Here is a 15,403-nt window from a genome sequence, read left to right on the forward strand (position 1 = left end):
GGGAACAAGGAAGGAAGGAAGAATGAAATGAATGGAGGGGCGGAGGGGCGGAGGAAGGAAGGACTTTTTTTGGGGGGGGGTACATTTTTTAAAATTTTTCTTTCAACATACATTCAAACAATACAATGTACCATCTAATTTTCCCTGAATAAAATGCGGTATTTTGTCAGTAACTAATATCAATCATCAAAAAAGTTGCAAAAGTTTTTTTCTAATGTTGTCATCCAGGTACATACTTTTCTTTTAATTAAATTCCCTCCTTAATGTTCTTTCAAAAAGTACAACACCAATTATATTTCTAACTTATTAACCATTATGCCAAAGTGCTTCCTTCTTTCTTTATATACTTTTCTATAAACATTTTAATACATTTTTCTATAAACCAAAAAAACCTTGTATAGCCAATCAGATGTTAACAAAAGAAAATTAAAAACAAAACATAAACATGTATGAATTTCAGACTTCTTCCCCCCCTCTAAATAGTACATTCCCATTTTGTTTTTTACGTTAAAATAAGGTATGTGCAGTGTGCATAGGGATTTGTTCATAATTTTTTTTATAGTCCGGCCCTCCAACAGTCTGAGGGACAGTGAACTGGCCCCCTATGTAAAAAGTTTGGGGACCCCTGTCCTAGAGGTTACTAGAAACGGCCTTGCATTTAGGTACAGCAATGGATCAAAGGCCCCTCGTTTCTGTAGGATAGTCTGCAAAAATGAAACTGCCAAAAAACTCTTCATCAAAACCATGAACTCCATCACCAGAAATAATGACAACTACAACAAACTCAGATCCAGACCAGATCTAAGTCTACTTCAATGTATCCTTTCTCGCGAACTACGGCCCGAACTCAAGAGACGTCTTGAGCTTGGTGAAACTAACCTATACATAGACTACTGCACTGAGTGCATCAAAACCAAGACCTATAACCCTCCCTTCAAAAATCCCATCCCTCCTCAACCATCCCACACTTCCCAACCCACCACCACTCATCAATAAATTGTCATCCCTAGTACTTCCAACCAAGAATAGGAAAGTGCGCCCCTTACTTCTTCAGTTCAATCCAACCTTAATCCATTCCAATTTAAATTCAACTCAACTCAGCCCAACTACAACCCAGAACCCAAATTTAATCTCAAATGTAAACTAATCATGCAAGAAGTATAATTAACAAGTTGTCTGAATTCCTCCTCTTTCTTGACATCAACTTATTTGATTTGATCTTTGTCTGTGAAACATGGCTAAATACATCCTATCCTGACTCCATCATCACATCAAGTAACTACCTTGTCCTTCGGTCTGACCGTGAATCCTGCAGAGGAGGCAGTGTAGCTATATTCTATAAAAAATCACTCAATCTAAAAAACATCCAAGTTGCACATGATCTTATCCTCCCAGAAACCATTATATGTGATCTTTCCCTCAATACCACACTTCGCTTCCTACTATGCTACAGAGCTCCTGACTCCAACATCACTCATGCAACCAAATTAACCTCATTGCTAACATGGGCAACCTCCTGCCCTTACCCCATTATCTTCCTAGGTGACCACAACCTACCTCACATTAACTGGACCTTAAATGAATGCAGCATGGAACCAATCCACACTACCTTTATACAATGCCGTCACCAGCCTGGGACTTGACCAATTAGTATTAAACATTACTAGACTTAACAGCTGTCTTGACCTCATATTCTGTAATAGCAAAAGCGCAATCTATGGTTTGCATGTAAAAGAACCTTTTTCCAACAGTGATCATAGTATGATTAACTTCAATCTCAATCTACACCAGGATAACTTTCACGTGTATAGTGTGTCACCTAAGTACAATTTTAGGAAAGCTACGAACTCATAGATGCCAATCTCTCAATTCTCAACTGGCGAACTATATTTTCTAACTGCAACACTATTGATGATTTCTGCAACACATTCTTACTACAAGTTAAAAGACTTATCAGACTACATGTACCACTAACTTCAACCAGAAGTAAAACAAAAAAATAACTTACCTGTCTCGATAAGGAAACTACAAACCAAAAAAAGATCTCTCTGGCGTAAAAATAAAAAAGGCCAAGTAACCAACTTCAAAAGACGCTATAAAAGCATTTGCCAACAAATAAAAGCAGAATGTCTCAACCACCACAGCAAACAAGAGGAAAATCTCCTTCGCACCAAATCTAACCGAGCCTTCTACAACTTTGTCAACAACAAACAGAAAGACTCTAGACCTATTCCAAATAGACTTCACTGTAGACCATGTTGAAAAAGCAATCCATGACCTCAAACCTTCTCTATCAGTTGGACCAGATGGTCTTTGCACATACTTCCTAAAAAAACTTTCTTCTACTATAGCCGAACCACTAAGCATCATCTTTCAAAATTCCTTCAGGATCAGCACACTCCCCAAGCTATGGTCAAAAGCAGTAGTCATCCCCATCTTCAAAAAAGGAGACCCTTCTCTCGTTGACAACTACAGACCAATTTTGCTATGCTGCGTCTCATGTAAAGTTATGGAATCAATTATAAACCACTCAATCACCCTTTACTTAGAATCTAATAACCTACTCTCTAACAAACAATTTGGATTCAGAAAGAAATTATCCTGCAACCTTCAACTACTTCACTGCAAAAACATATGGACTACCCACCTAGATCAAGGAAAATCCATTGATTCAATTTATATTGACTTTTGCAAAGCCTTCGATTCAGTGGTCAATGACAAACTATTCCTAAAACTCAAATCCTATGGCATCTCAGGATTCCTCCACAGTTGGATTACTGCATTCCTGTCAAACAGGCAACAAGTTGTCAAAATTGGAAATGCCATTTCCACCCCTGTACCGGTTAAAAGTGGCGTTCCCCAAGGCAGTGTACTAGGACCTACTCTATTCATTCTCTACATCAACGACCTCTGCAATCATATCACAAGCAACTGTGTCATTTTTGCTGACGATGTAAAACTTTTCAACACCACAGACAACACATCCACTCTCCAAAAAGACCTCGACTTTGTCTCAGATTGGTCTAACGCCTGGCAACTTCAAATATCAACCAGAAAATGTTCTGCCCTCCACATCGGCAAAAAGAATCTGAACCTCATATATAAACTGAATAAACAAAATCTCACAGCCAAACACCACTCAGTAAAAGACCTTGGAATACTAATATCAAATGATCTAAATGCCAAAGCTCACTGCAACAATATCGCCAAAAAGGCTTCTAGAGTTGTTAACCTGATCCTATGCAGCTTCTGCCCCAGCAATCTCACACTACTCACCAGAGCCTACAAAACTTTATAACTCCCCCCCAGGATAATGGATGGACAGATGGACAGCCACTCCATCTTGTCAGGGTTGAGTTTGAGCCTGTTGACACCCATCCAGACCCCAACAGCCTCCAGGCACCGACACATCACTTCCACCACTTCACTAACTGGACATGGGCTAGAGATGCATACTGATGATACCTCATCCCATGCCCTCGGATGATCTCACCCAGCGGTTTCATATAGATATTGAATAGCAGGGGGGAGAGGACCAACCCCTGAGGTACCCCACAAGGGAGAGACCTAGAGGTCGACCTCTGACCCCCCACCAACACCAACTGTGACCAACCAGAGAGGTAGGAGAAGAACCACTGGAGAACAGTGCCTCCCACTCCCAACCCCTCCAGCCAGCGCAGGATACAATGGTCGATGGTATTGAAAGCCACCGAGAGGTCAAAAAGCACCAGAACAGAGAACAAGCCCCTGTCCCGGCCCACCAGAAATCATCCATCAGCGCAACCAAAGCAGTTTCCATGCTGTACTCGCGTCTGAATCCTGACTGTTGAGGACCTAGATAATCGGCTACTTCCAAGGACCACTGGAGCTGGAGCGCCACCACCTTCTCAACAACCTTCCCCATAAAGGGGAGGTTGGAGACTGGACGGTAGTTATTAAGCATGGCTGGATCCAGGGCAGGCTTCTTGAGGAGGGGGTGCACAAGTGCCTCCTTGTAGGGAGCCAGAAAGGACCCCCTCCTCAAAGAAGTTTTGACAATCTCCTGGATCCAACTCTATGTCACTTCTCTGCTGGCCGAAACCAGCCAAGCGGGACACAGATCCAGTAAACAGGTGGCGGAACTCACAACTCCAATGGCCTTGTCCACTTCATCAGGTGTCACCAGGTCAAGCTCCTCTCAGACAGATGGACACGGATGGGCCCCAGTCACCTCGACTGATTCGTTGTCAGCCAACTCTGCTATCCAATTGGAGTCAAGATCCACCCTGATCCGAGCGATTTTATCAGCAAAAAACGTGTTAAAATCCTTGGCACTACTCTGCACGGGCTCCCCAATTCCCACCTGGTTAAGAAGGGAGCGGGTCACCCTAAACATAGGGGCCAGGTGGGATTCCACTGATGCAATCAAGGTGGCATGATATGCGCATCTTGCCACCTTGAGCACCACTTTGTAAGTCTAAATATGAGCTCTTTCAAGTGTTTGATTAGATTTGGACTTACTCTTCCTCCATCGCTTCTCTAGTCGCTTCTCTAGGTAGCTACCATAAGGGATGGGCAGTAAGCCTTATCATGCCCAGCAAGGAGGGGGATGGCAGAAAAGCTGACAAGGGGGTCCATGTGTCACTCCAACCCTCTTCCCCTGCTCTATACTGGTAAAAGATGCCACAAATGTGTCTTTGTGAGACTCAACAAATGAGGGAAATGGGAGAAGGGAAGAAAGAAAAAATGGAAGAGGTAGAGAGAGAAACAAAAAACAGGGAAATGGGGAAAGACAGAAAAAAGGGAGAGGAGGGGAGAGAAACAGAAAACAAAGAGAGGGAAAGAGACCCATTTGCCACACACAAAGAAACCACAATCACAAACCCTAAACCCATACAAAGGAAAACCACAATGCCAAATCTCAACCACCATACTCCCAGGGTTTTGGACTGTGTGGCAAATGTCTCTCTCCCTCCCTCTTCTGTTTTCTACCTCTCTCCCTTCCTCCTCCTCTCCCTTTCCCTTTCTGCCCCACTGTTTTCTGTTTCTCTCTCTCTTCCTCTCTGCCAGACCAGACTAGAGTAAGATTTATTTATTTGTTGTTAGAGTTGAAAGGGACCATGCAGGTCATCAAGTCCCATGAATTCTCATGGCGTGGCACATCCCATCCTCAAACCCACTGTGAGACAAGTCCCAGATAGGATGTAGCCTGCCTTGCCCACCCTCAAATTGCACCCTTCAGCAAGATGCACACCCTACCTGATATTTGTAGTGTTGTTACATTCATCGTTATCGTGTCTAGGGCAGTCCATCCTAAAAGAAAACATCTCAGCAGTTTGAATGAACTCGTGAGATATTTTCTTTTAGAATGGGCTTTCCTGGACATAATTCTGAGAAATGCAATGGAGTTATAAAAGTCAGGTAGGACTTGTGCCTACTGCCCCATCCAACCTATCACCCCCAAATTTTGCCCCATAGCGAGATACATGTCTTACCTGACATGCATCTCACCTGTCACTTGTAGCTCTATCATGTTCCTCGGTGTTGTGTCCAGGGCAGCCCATTCTAAAAGAAAATGTCTTGCCAGTTAGAGAAGTTTGATTGAACTCGCGAGACATTTTCTTTCAGAACAAGCTACCCTAGACACAATGCCTAGGAACGTGATGGAGCTGCAAGTGTCAGGTAGGATGTGTGGGGAAAAAAAGAGAGGTGTAATATGTTACATCAACTCTAACATTCAAGCTAAATTGAAATATAAAGATAGGGAGGGTAGAGTTTTAATTTTAGAACTTACTATAGAAAAGGATACAATAACTTTAATAAATATCTACGCTCCGAATGAAGGCCAAGAAAAATTTTATAAAAAACTATTAAATACCATTAGAGAACATTCCACAGACAATATTTGCTTATTAGGTGACTTTAATGGTATAACTAACAATGAATTGGACTATAAGAATGATAAAATGATCAAACAAAAGAAAAGAATATTACCGAAAACCTTTTTTGATCTAATTAAAGAACTAAAATTGAAAGATAGCTGGAGAGACAGAAACCCTAAACTTAAAAAATTTACCTTTTATTCTGATAGGCATCAATCTTGGTCAAGATTGGATATGGTCTGGACAACAACAGAAATTAATACTAAAATTCATTCGATAGATATAGATCCTAATTATATCTCAGACCACAGTGCGCTCAAAGTTACTTGGAAAGGAACTAAACAGTGTTGTAGATGGTCTCTTCAAAAATCTATATTAAGTCAGGAAGATTTTAAGCAAAAATTCAAAACTGAAATGAACTATTTCTTCCAAGAAAACCCAAAAGACCACACTAACCTTCAAAATGTTTGGGATACAGCCAAAGCTGTTATTAGAGGGATAGCTATTTCATACATGGCCAAAGAATTCAAACAAAAAAAACAGAAAACAGCTAAATTAGAAGAAGAATATAGGGCCTTAGAAGAAGAACTTCAGAACTCCCCCCTAAAAAAAGAAATTAAACAGAATATGCTACAAATTAAACATCAACTAAATTTAATTGATCAACAAAATTGGGCACAACAAATAAAAAGAACTAACCAATATAACTTTGAGAATGCCAATAAACCTAGCAAATGGTTAGCCAACAAGCTCAGAAAGCAAAAAGAAAAGAAACTTATAAACTGTCTAAAAAACAAAAACGGGGAACCATGCCATGACCTGGAAAGAAAAAAAATGATTGCTAGCGACTTCTATAGTAAACTTTATGAATATTCTGATACTATACAAAACGATACTCAAGATATAAAAATCCAAGAAACTCTAGAACAGGCTAAACTACCCAAAGTACCACAAGAAATGGTCAATATAATCAATAAACCGATCACCGAAATAGAACTAAAGGAAGCAATAAAAAGTCAAAAAAACAACAAAGCACCAGGTCCGGATGGACTCCCCACAGAACTATATAAAGATCTTCCTAAAGAAATGGAAAAGGCCCTTTTAGAGACGTTAAATGAAGCTCTAGATAGAGGCAAAATCCCAACTTCATGGACAGAAGCAAATCTAGCGTTAATCCCCAAAAAAGACACAGACCATACAGATATATCTAATTACCGCCCGATCTCTCTCTTAAATGCCGATTACAAAATCTTCACCTCTATCTTAGCGAACAGAATCAAAGGTTTTCTAAATTACTTTATACATTCAGATCAAAACGGTTTTCTCCCCGGGAGACAGCTAAAGAATAACATTAGAATTGTGTTAGACACGCTGGAGTACTATGAAGCCCATAATGAGAAACAAGTGGCGTTAATATTTCTTGATGCCCAGAAGGCTTTCGACAATGTGTCTTGGAAATTTATGATAAAACAGCTTGAGTATATGGAATTTGGCCCCAAATTTATTAACGCAATAAAAGCTATTTACTCTGTCCAATCAGCTTATATTATTCTTAATGGAGATACATCAACAAAAATCTCTTTACACAAAGGCACAAGACAAGGATGTCCACTGTCCCCTTTATTATTCATTTTAACCCTTGAAGTATTAACGAGAATTATTAGAGACAAGGAAGATATAAGGGGATTAAATTGTAAGAAAGAAATCTACAAACTTCAAGCTTTCGCAGATGACCTGGTATTCATCTTAGAAGATCCTTTAGAATCAGGTCCCAAATTATTAGAAGTTCTGGAAGACTATGGTACAGTGGCAGGCCTTAAAATAAACAAAACTAAAACCCAAATTCTAACTAAAAACATGCGACAAGCACAAAAAGATATCTTATCTGCTAAAATGGATATTCAAATTGTTACAAAAATCAAATATCTCGGCATCAATTTGACAAACAGAGTGTCAAGCTTAAAATCAAATAACTATGATATATTATTGGACAAAATAAAAGCCGACTTGTTAAAATGGAGGAATTTACAACTATCCCTCCTTGGGAGAATTGCAGCCATAAAAATGAACACTCTGCCCAAAATTTTGTTTTTATTTCAAACTATCCCTATACAATTAAAACAGGAATTTTTCAATAATTTGACTAAATTAACCAACAATTTCATCTGGCAAAACAAACGTCCCCGAATCCGACTAAAATATTTACAAGGAAAGAAAGAAGAGGGTGGACTGGCTCTCCCAATTTGGAAGGATTACTATATTGCTGCATCTTTAGATTGGACAAGAGACTGGATGAGTCTATCAAATACTAGACTTCTTAAGTTAGAAGGCCACGACCTCCATTCAGGGTGGCATTATTATCTCTGGGACGAAAAGCCGACAACCCACAAATACTTCTCTAACCACTTGATTAGAAAATCGCTTATTGGCACTTGGAAAAAAATTAAAACTAAATTATACAAAGGAATTCCCATGTGGTACGCCCCTTTAGAAGCCTATGTACACCCTAATTTACACAAGAGAAATAACATATTAAGGTATAAAGACATCCTAAACCCAAATGGGGCAATTAAAACAAGGCTAGAACTTGAAAATTTGGGCCAAAAAGTGGAATGGTGGGAATACCTTCAGATTCAGACTAAATTTAACAAAGACAAAAAAAATTCCGGGATAAACAAAAATGCTCTGTTAGATAAGCTATGTATAGGCCCCCAAGATAAGATAATCAAAAACTTTTACGGCTATCTAAATTACAATGATTTGGATACCTTTGACACAAAATCTAATGTTAAGAAATGGAATCTCGACCTCAAAAAAGAGATTAAAGAGGAGGAATGGCAAACACTCTGGACTAGGAACTATAAATTGACTATTGCCACCTCTTATAAAGAAAATCTGGTCAAAATGTTTTACCGATGGCATATTACTCCAATTAAGTTAACCAAATTAAACAACAAACACTCACCAAATTGTTGGAAATGTCAACAAGAATTGGGTACCTATTTCCACCTATGGTGGGAATGCAACAAAGCCAAAACATATTGGGATAAGATTGGAATTTGGATTGAAGAATTATTAAATTTAACACTTGATAAAACCCCTGAATGTTTTTTATTGGGTATAACCAGACAAAATCTATCGAAACCTCAAGCACACTTAATCATTCACTTAACTACAGCAGCAAGACTAACTTATGCGCAGTGGTGGAAGAATGAAAAGCTACCCCCAAATGAAGCAATAATTAGAAAAATAATGTACTGCGCAGAAATGTCGAAACTGACTCTACTAGTTAGGAATGAACCGTTAGATACGTTTAATAATTGTTGGGACCCTCTATATAAATGGCTAGGAAGCAAAAGCGAGACCAATAGGCTTTAAGAATGTAAAACTATAAATAAGCTTGAACTGCTACAAATCTGGTATAAAGTATTCTATTATCTAATACTATTACATGAGACTTTATATGTATTTAACTATGTAAATTTACTATTACTATTTGTTAACCTCTCAACACTATGTCAATTGCAATTCTGGCATCTAACACTTTTGACAAACTATTCGAAATATGGTAATGAGCAAAAATATCTTGATCTAATTTTCGTTTTCAACAAAACTCCCCTGCTTATTCGCTGATACTGTTATTTGTTCTGTTTTTGTTTGTTTGTTTGTTTTTTGTTTCTGTTTTTTTTTCTCTTTTATGCGATATGCTCTGCAATGTACCATACACTGTATATATGATGTATATGTCTATATTTTAATTAAAAAAAAAAAAAAAGGATGTGTGTCTTGTGGCCCAACATGTTGCACCAGCCAGAAATGAGTCTCTGTGAGACTCGTCATGCCACTGCCGCTGCCTTGCGGAGCAGAACTCTGCAAGTCTTGTGCCATTGCATGCATGAACGGCAGCAGGACCCACAGCTATGCCGGTATGATGAAGCTCATGGCAGTACTGCAGTTTGTGCATGCAATGGCATAAGAAGCCTTGCAGAGTCCTGTTGTGATGGGCCAGCTGCTTGGCCAGGGCCAAGGACAGGGAGGAAAGACAGCGGCCACTGGACAACTAGTCCCACACTCACTGCCTACTGTACCCCCAAAATAATGAGCCTCCCCAAGGCCATATTTCAGCGTTCCAAAAATATAAGCCCCTACCTCAGGGGTGGGCCATCATTCCCAGTGCTACTGGAATGGGCTGGGAGCATGTGGCCATGGCTGTGGCCGGTGCAAGATTCAGCTTCTGCACATGCACAGAAACAAAAAGGGCCAGAAATAGGCCAAAATAAGATAAGTGATCACCGCCGCTCGCCCTGCCGCTTGCTCCACTCTCCCCATTCACCTCACCGCTCGCATGAGCTGAAGCAAAAAAAACCCCCAACAGTAATTTTTTACTGGAATCGCACTGGCTGGGCATGCATAGCGTGTGCATGCCTTGCAACAATGGAGCTAAGCTATATACTCCATTGCTGCCACCGGAATGGTGTGCCCACCATTCTGGTCTATAACCCATCCAGACCATGACTCAGAAAAATTCCAACAAACAATATTCAGACTAATTTGCATCTCATAAAAATATATTTAAAGACCTGTATTCTGACAATGAGCACAATTCAAAATGCACTATTGATGTCTCCTTGAATGGTGATGTGAAACATTTGCAACCAAATTGCCAAGCTCAGAGCTCAAACCAGCCTAATTATTGTAAACTTCATGGATGCAATTAAAAAGCAGTATAAACATTTTTTAAAATTGTCATACATAATCCATTATACAGTTTGACCAATTTACTTAATATACAATCGAGGCTTCTTTGTTTCTCTACTTTCCTAAAATTTTTCTCACTCAAAATCAAACCTATGAATTTGATAAAGAATGTAATAATGTCAAAGTTATTCAATGTTTTTAACAATATTTTTAATTGTTAACATGCTATGGTTATTTTTGCTGCAAAAAAACTGTGCTATTTAATTGACCAATACAAATAAGGATAATCTGCATTCATAAATTATGATGAATTTCCAAAAGGAAAATAAAATACCAGGTTGCTGTGTTTCAGAAGCCTGGGTTCCAAGAATAACAAGGAGGAAAGTCAGAAGCATTTTCAGATTGTGATAGTTGATCAATGAATAAATCTAAAAATACAAATAAGAACAAAACAACAAAACATCAATAATAATGTCATTTTATATCTTCAAATTAAATGTTTCTTCAACTGACCAAAGCCTTTCTATATTGGTCCCTAGCATGATACTTGCTAGATTGGATTTCAATTGTTAGTCTCATCAACCGATAAGACCAATAATTCTAAAGCATCCAGGATGAATAAGGCCATCTTTGAAAATCATTGCATTGCAAATTAGCTGCCCTTGTCTCTTCATTCCCTGGCCAAACCTGGAATGATGACATTAGTTTTAATACTAACCCATAACTATATTGTTGATAGCCTGCCACAGTTTCAAATCAAAGGGAAGATTTAATTTTATTTTTATACCATGGTTGGTCCCTGTAATGGGAACAGGAATGAAATTCCCTTTAGCAGGCAGAATTTAACAGAATATGAAGCTGATGATTGAACATCCTTGAATGAAGCTAGTTCCCATTAACATGAAACAACAATAAAATTAGAATCAAGACAGACATTTTAGGCAACCCCAGTGTTATTATCTTTACTAATGGCAATTGTCTGACTTCATTAATAGTAAACTCCCAAATCATTTGTAGCAAGTTGGCAAAATGTGATATTTGATGAGTGCAGGATCATGTACCTGCTATCTTGTAGACTCTGACCATCCTCCCCCCGCCCTCCCCTAAAAAGTTTTATACAATATATTTTTTAAAACCAGAAACTATTTTGGAATTTCGCATGAATTACATAACCCAATTGGCATATAGTCCAATGTAGTGAAAACAAGGCTTTGAACTGTACAAAACTAGTTTGCAGTTCTTTTGTTCCTGAACAATATATGGATCCATTAAAAAAAAAAATCCAGTTTCTGATTTTTAGTTCCAACAAATAGAACAATAAAAATGAGCTCTAGAACAATGTGATTTAATCTCTTATCTTGAAAAACTTATTTATTTATTTATTTTAATTAATTCTGGGAAAGAAGGCATTTGAAAATCTGGCAGCTATTAGATGCTTTACTTTCAGTGAAAAATTGTGGTCTACTGGATAAAAGATTTGACAATCACTTAAGAGTATAAAATTTATTTATTTGCTTGTTTGGATTTCTATGCTGCCCTTCTCTATAGACTCGGGGCTATAGACTCGGGGCTTACAAAAATAGGAATAAAATACAAGATACAGCAAAGGGAAACCCAAACATAAAACTAATATTAAAACCCCAGAGTTATAAAAAAAAAACCCTAAACATTCACATTCATTCAAACCACAATCCTACATTCATATCATCAGCTGGAACGAGGTGTTGCTCAACAGCCTCAGGCCTGCCAGCAAAGGTTAATTTTTAAGGTTTTGTGAAAGGCCAGGAGGGTGGGGGCAGTGTGAATCTCTGGCGGGAGTTGATTTCAGAGCGCTGGGGCTGCCACAGAGAAGGTTCTTCCCCTAGGTTCTCATCTCTCTCTTTGATTATATTTTGAAATCGTAAACTGTATGAGGAATGATCTAGTTCCAGTTGTGAAATAGATTGATTCATATTTTTAATTGTTGTCTCGCTTTTCTCTTCTATCCTCTTTACCTTCTTTTCTACCTTCCCTTCTATTACCTTTATTTTTTGTATATTTTCCTTTAATGTTTGTTGCATGTCTACTATTCTTTCATCCATTCCCTTAATCTTGTCTTTAACTTCTCCCATTTCTGTCTTTAATTCTTTGTGTTGTTTTTTAGCTTCATCTTTATTGCCTTCTAGTGCTTTTGTCATTGTATCTTGTAGTTCTATTATCATATCTTGTATTGATTGTAGGCTAGTTGCAGAATCTGACTTATCTTTTTTTTAATTATTATTTTTATTTACAAATATACAAAACATAAAAGTTGATCAAAACAGAAAACAATCAAATCCTAGCATGATATAACAATTTATGAACATAAAAATTTGTAGGAAAGGGGAGAAAGAGTGAGAAAGAAGGGAATAGAAAAAAGAGAGGGAAAAGGGTAGAGAGAACAAAGGAAATAGAGAAGATAGAAAAAGTAAAGGGGTTGGCGAATGTCCGGGGGAGCTGTATTGAAAACGAGAACCAATTCCTAATTTATTAGCTCATTCCATTGGATCAGGTTAGTCGTCTGGGTATTTAAGTGCAAGCGTTGAATTAATCTAAATATAGAGATTATAAAATTTAGTAGTAAATATACTGTCTATATATATCTAAAGTCTCTTATCACTATAGCCAAAAATATGAGAAAGCTATATATCGGATTTGTATCTGGTCGAGTTTGTAACCATCATTTCAATTATGTAACGTGGTATTCTTTTTTTCTCTCTAACCAACTGTAAAAAGGATCCCAACAGTTATTAAATGAGGACATTGTTTCATTCCTAACTAGTATAGTTAATTTTGTCATCTCTGCACAGTATTTAATTTTTTTAATTATTGCGTCTTTCGGAGGTATATCCTTGTTTTTCCACCACTGTGTGAAGGTTAGTCTGGCTGCCGTAACTAAATGGACAATTAAATGTATTTGGGTTTTAGGCAAATTTTGTCTAAGAATGCCCAAAAGGTAACATTCAGGGTTTTTTTCAATTTTCAAATTTAGTATTTCATCGATCCAGAGTCCAATTATATTCCAGTACCTCTGTGCTTTTGTGCATTGCCACCATAGGTGGAAATAAGTGCCTAGTTCTTGGTGACACTTCCAGCAGTATGGTGAAAGTTTGCTGTTTAGTTTTGTTAGTTTTATTGGGGTAATGTGCCACCTGTAGAACATTTTAACTAAGTTCTCTTTGTAAGACATGGCTATGGTTAATTTAAAATTTCTGCTTCAGAGTAATTGCCATTCATCTTCTTTGATCTCTTTTTTAAGGTCCAGATTCCACTGTTTTACGTTAATTTTTGTATTGATATTATCCAATTCGTTAAAATTTAAGTAGGAATAAAATTTCTTAATTAATTGTTCCTGGGGTCCTGTACATAATTTGTCTAGTGGAGCATTTTTAACTATTCCAGGTTTACTTTTATCCTTATTAAATTTAGTTTGTATCTGTAGGTATTCCCACCATTCCGTTTTTTGACCGAGATTTTCTAATTCTGTCCTAGATCTGATTTCACCAGTGGGATTTATTATGTCCTTGTACCTTACTATATTATTTTTTTATGAAAATTAGGATGAACATATGCTTCTAATGGAGCGTACCATAGTGGGATTCCTTTGTAAAATTTTATCTTAATTTTTTTCCAGGTATATATTAGCGATTTCCTAATCAGATGGTTGGTAAAATATTTGTGGGTCTTGGGCTTTTCATCCCATAAATAATAGTGCCATCCTAAATGGAGGTCATGACCTTCTAGATTAAGTAGTCTGGTATTATATAAGCTCATCTATTCTCTCATCCATGATAGGGATGCGGCGATATAATAATCTTTCCAGATTGGGAGTGCCAAGCCTCCTTCTTTCCTGTCTTGTAAATATTTTAGGCGAATTCTTGGATGCTTGTTCTGCCAAATGAAATTACTGGTAATTTTATTCAATTTTGTAAAAAATTCTTGTTTCAATTGGATTGGAATTGTTTGGAATAGGAATAGTATTTTGGGCAAGATGTTAAGTTTTATGGCCGCTATTCTGCCTAATAAAGAGAGTTGTAGTTTCTTCCATTTTATCAAATCAGATTGTATTTTGTCTATTAGCTTATTATCATTATTTGCTTTTAGGCTAGACACTTTATTCGTCAAATTAATGCCAAGGTATTTGATTTTTTTTACTATCTGGATGACTAGTTTGGCCTTTAGAATGGCTTTCTGTGGTTCTCTCATGTTTTTGGTTAAAATTTGGGTTTTGGTTTTATTTATTTTAAGTCCTGCTACCGTGCCATATTCTTCTAGGATGGCAAGTAATTTAGGTCCTGATTCTAGGGGGTCCTCTAAAATAAATACAAGGTCGTCTGCAAATGCTTGTAGTTTATAAATTTCATTTTTGCACTTTAGACCTTTTATATCTTCCTTTTTTCTAATGATTCTTGTTAGGACTTCTAGTGTTAAGATGAAGAGTAATGGGGACAATGGGCAACCTTGTCTAGTTCCTTTATGTAAAAAGATTTTTCTTGAAATATCTCCATTGAGGATAATGTAAGCTGATTGATAAGTATATATAGCTTTTATTGCGTTTATGAATTTAGAGCCGAATTCCATATATTCAAGTTGTTTAAGTATAAATTTCCAGGACACATTATCGAAAGCCTTCTGGGCGTCAAGAAATATTAATGCCACTTGTTTTTCGCTGTGGGATTCGTAGTATTCCAGGGTATCCAATATTATTCTGATGTTATTCTTTAACTGTCTCCCTGGAAGGAAGCCATTTTGATCCGAATGTATGAATTGGTTTAGAAAGTTTTTAATTCTACTGGCTAAGATAGAACTGAAAATTTTATAATCTG

The 15,403-nt window shown here is 37.5% G+C and overlaps 1 protein-coding gene across 3 annotated transcripts in view; it reads right to left on the reverse strand.

The window, feature by feature from the left end:
* LOC139155540 (collagen alpha-6(VI) chain-like) overlaps positions 1 to 15,403 on the reverse strand; it is a 242,177-nt gene that overhangs the window by 200,093 nt on the left and 26,681 nt on the right. For all 3 annotated transcript variants that reach the window (XM_070730719.1, XM_070730718.1, XM_070730717.1), the window contains exon 2: positions 10,894 to 10,987. In XM_070730719.1, the coding sequence (XP_070586820.1) occupies positions 10,894 to 10,954 (61 nt within the window). In that variant the 5' untranslated portion in view covers positions 10,955 to 10,987. The remainder of the gene's footprint in view (positions 1 to 10,893; positions 10,988 to 15,403) is intronic.

Source organism: Erythrolamprus reginae, unplaced genomic scaffold (genome assembly GCF_031021105.1).
Source record: "Erythrolamprus reginae isolate rEryReg1 unplaced genomic scaffold, rEryReg1.hap1 H_29, whole genome shotgun sequence".
Lineage (NCBI taxonomy): Eukaryota > Metazoa > Chordata > Lepidosauria > Squamata > Dipsadidae > Erythrolamprus > Erythrolamprus reginae.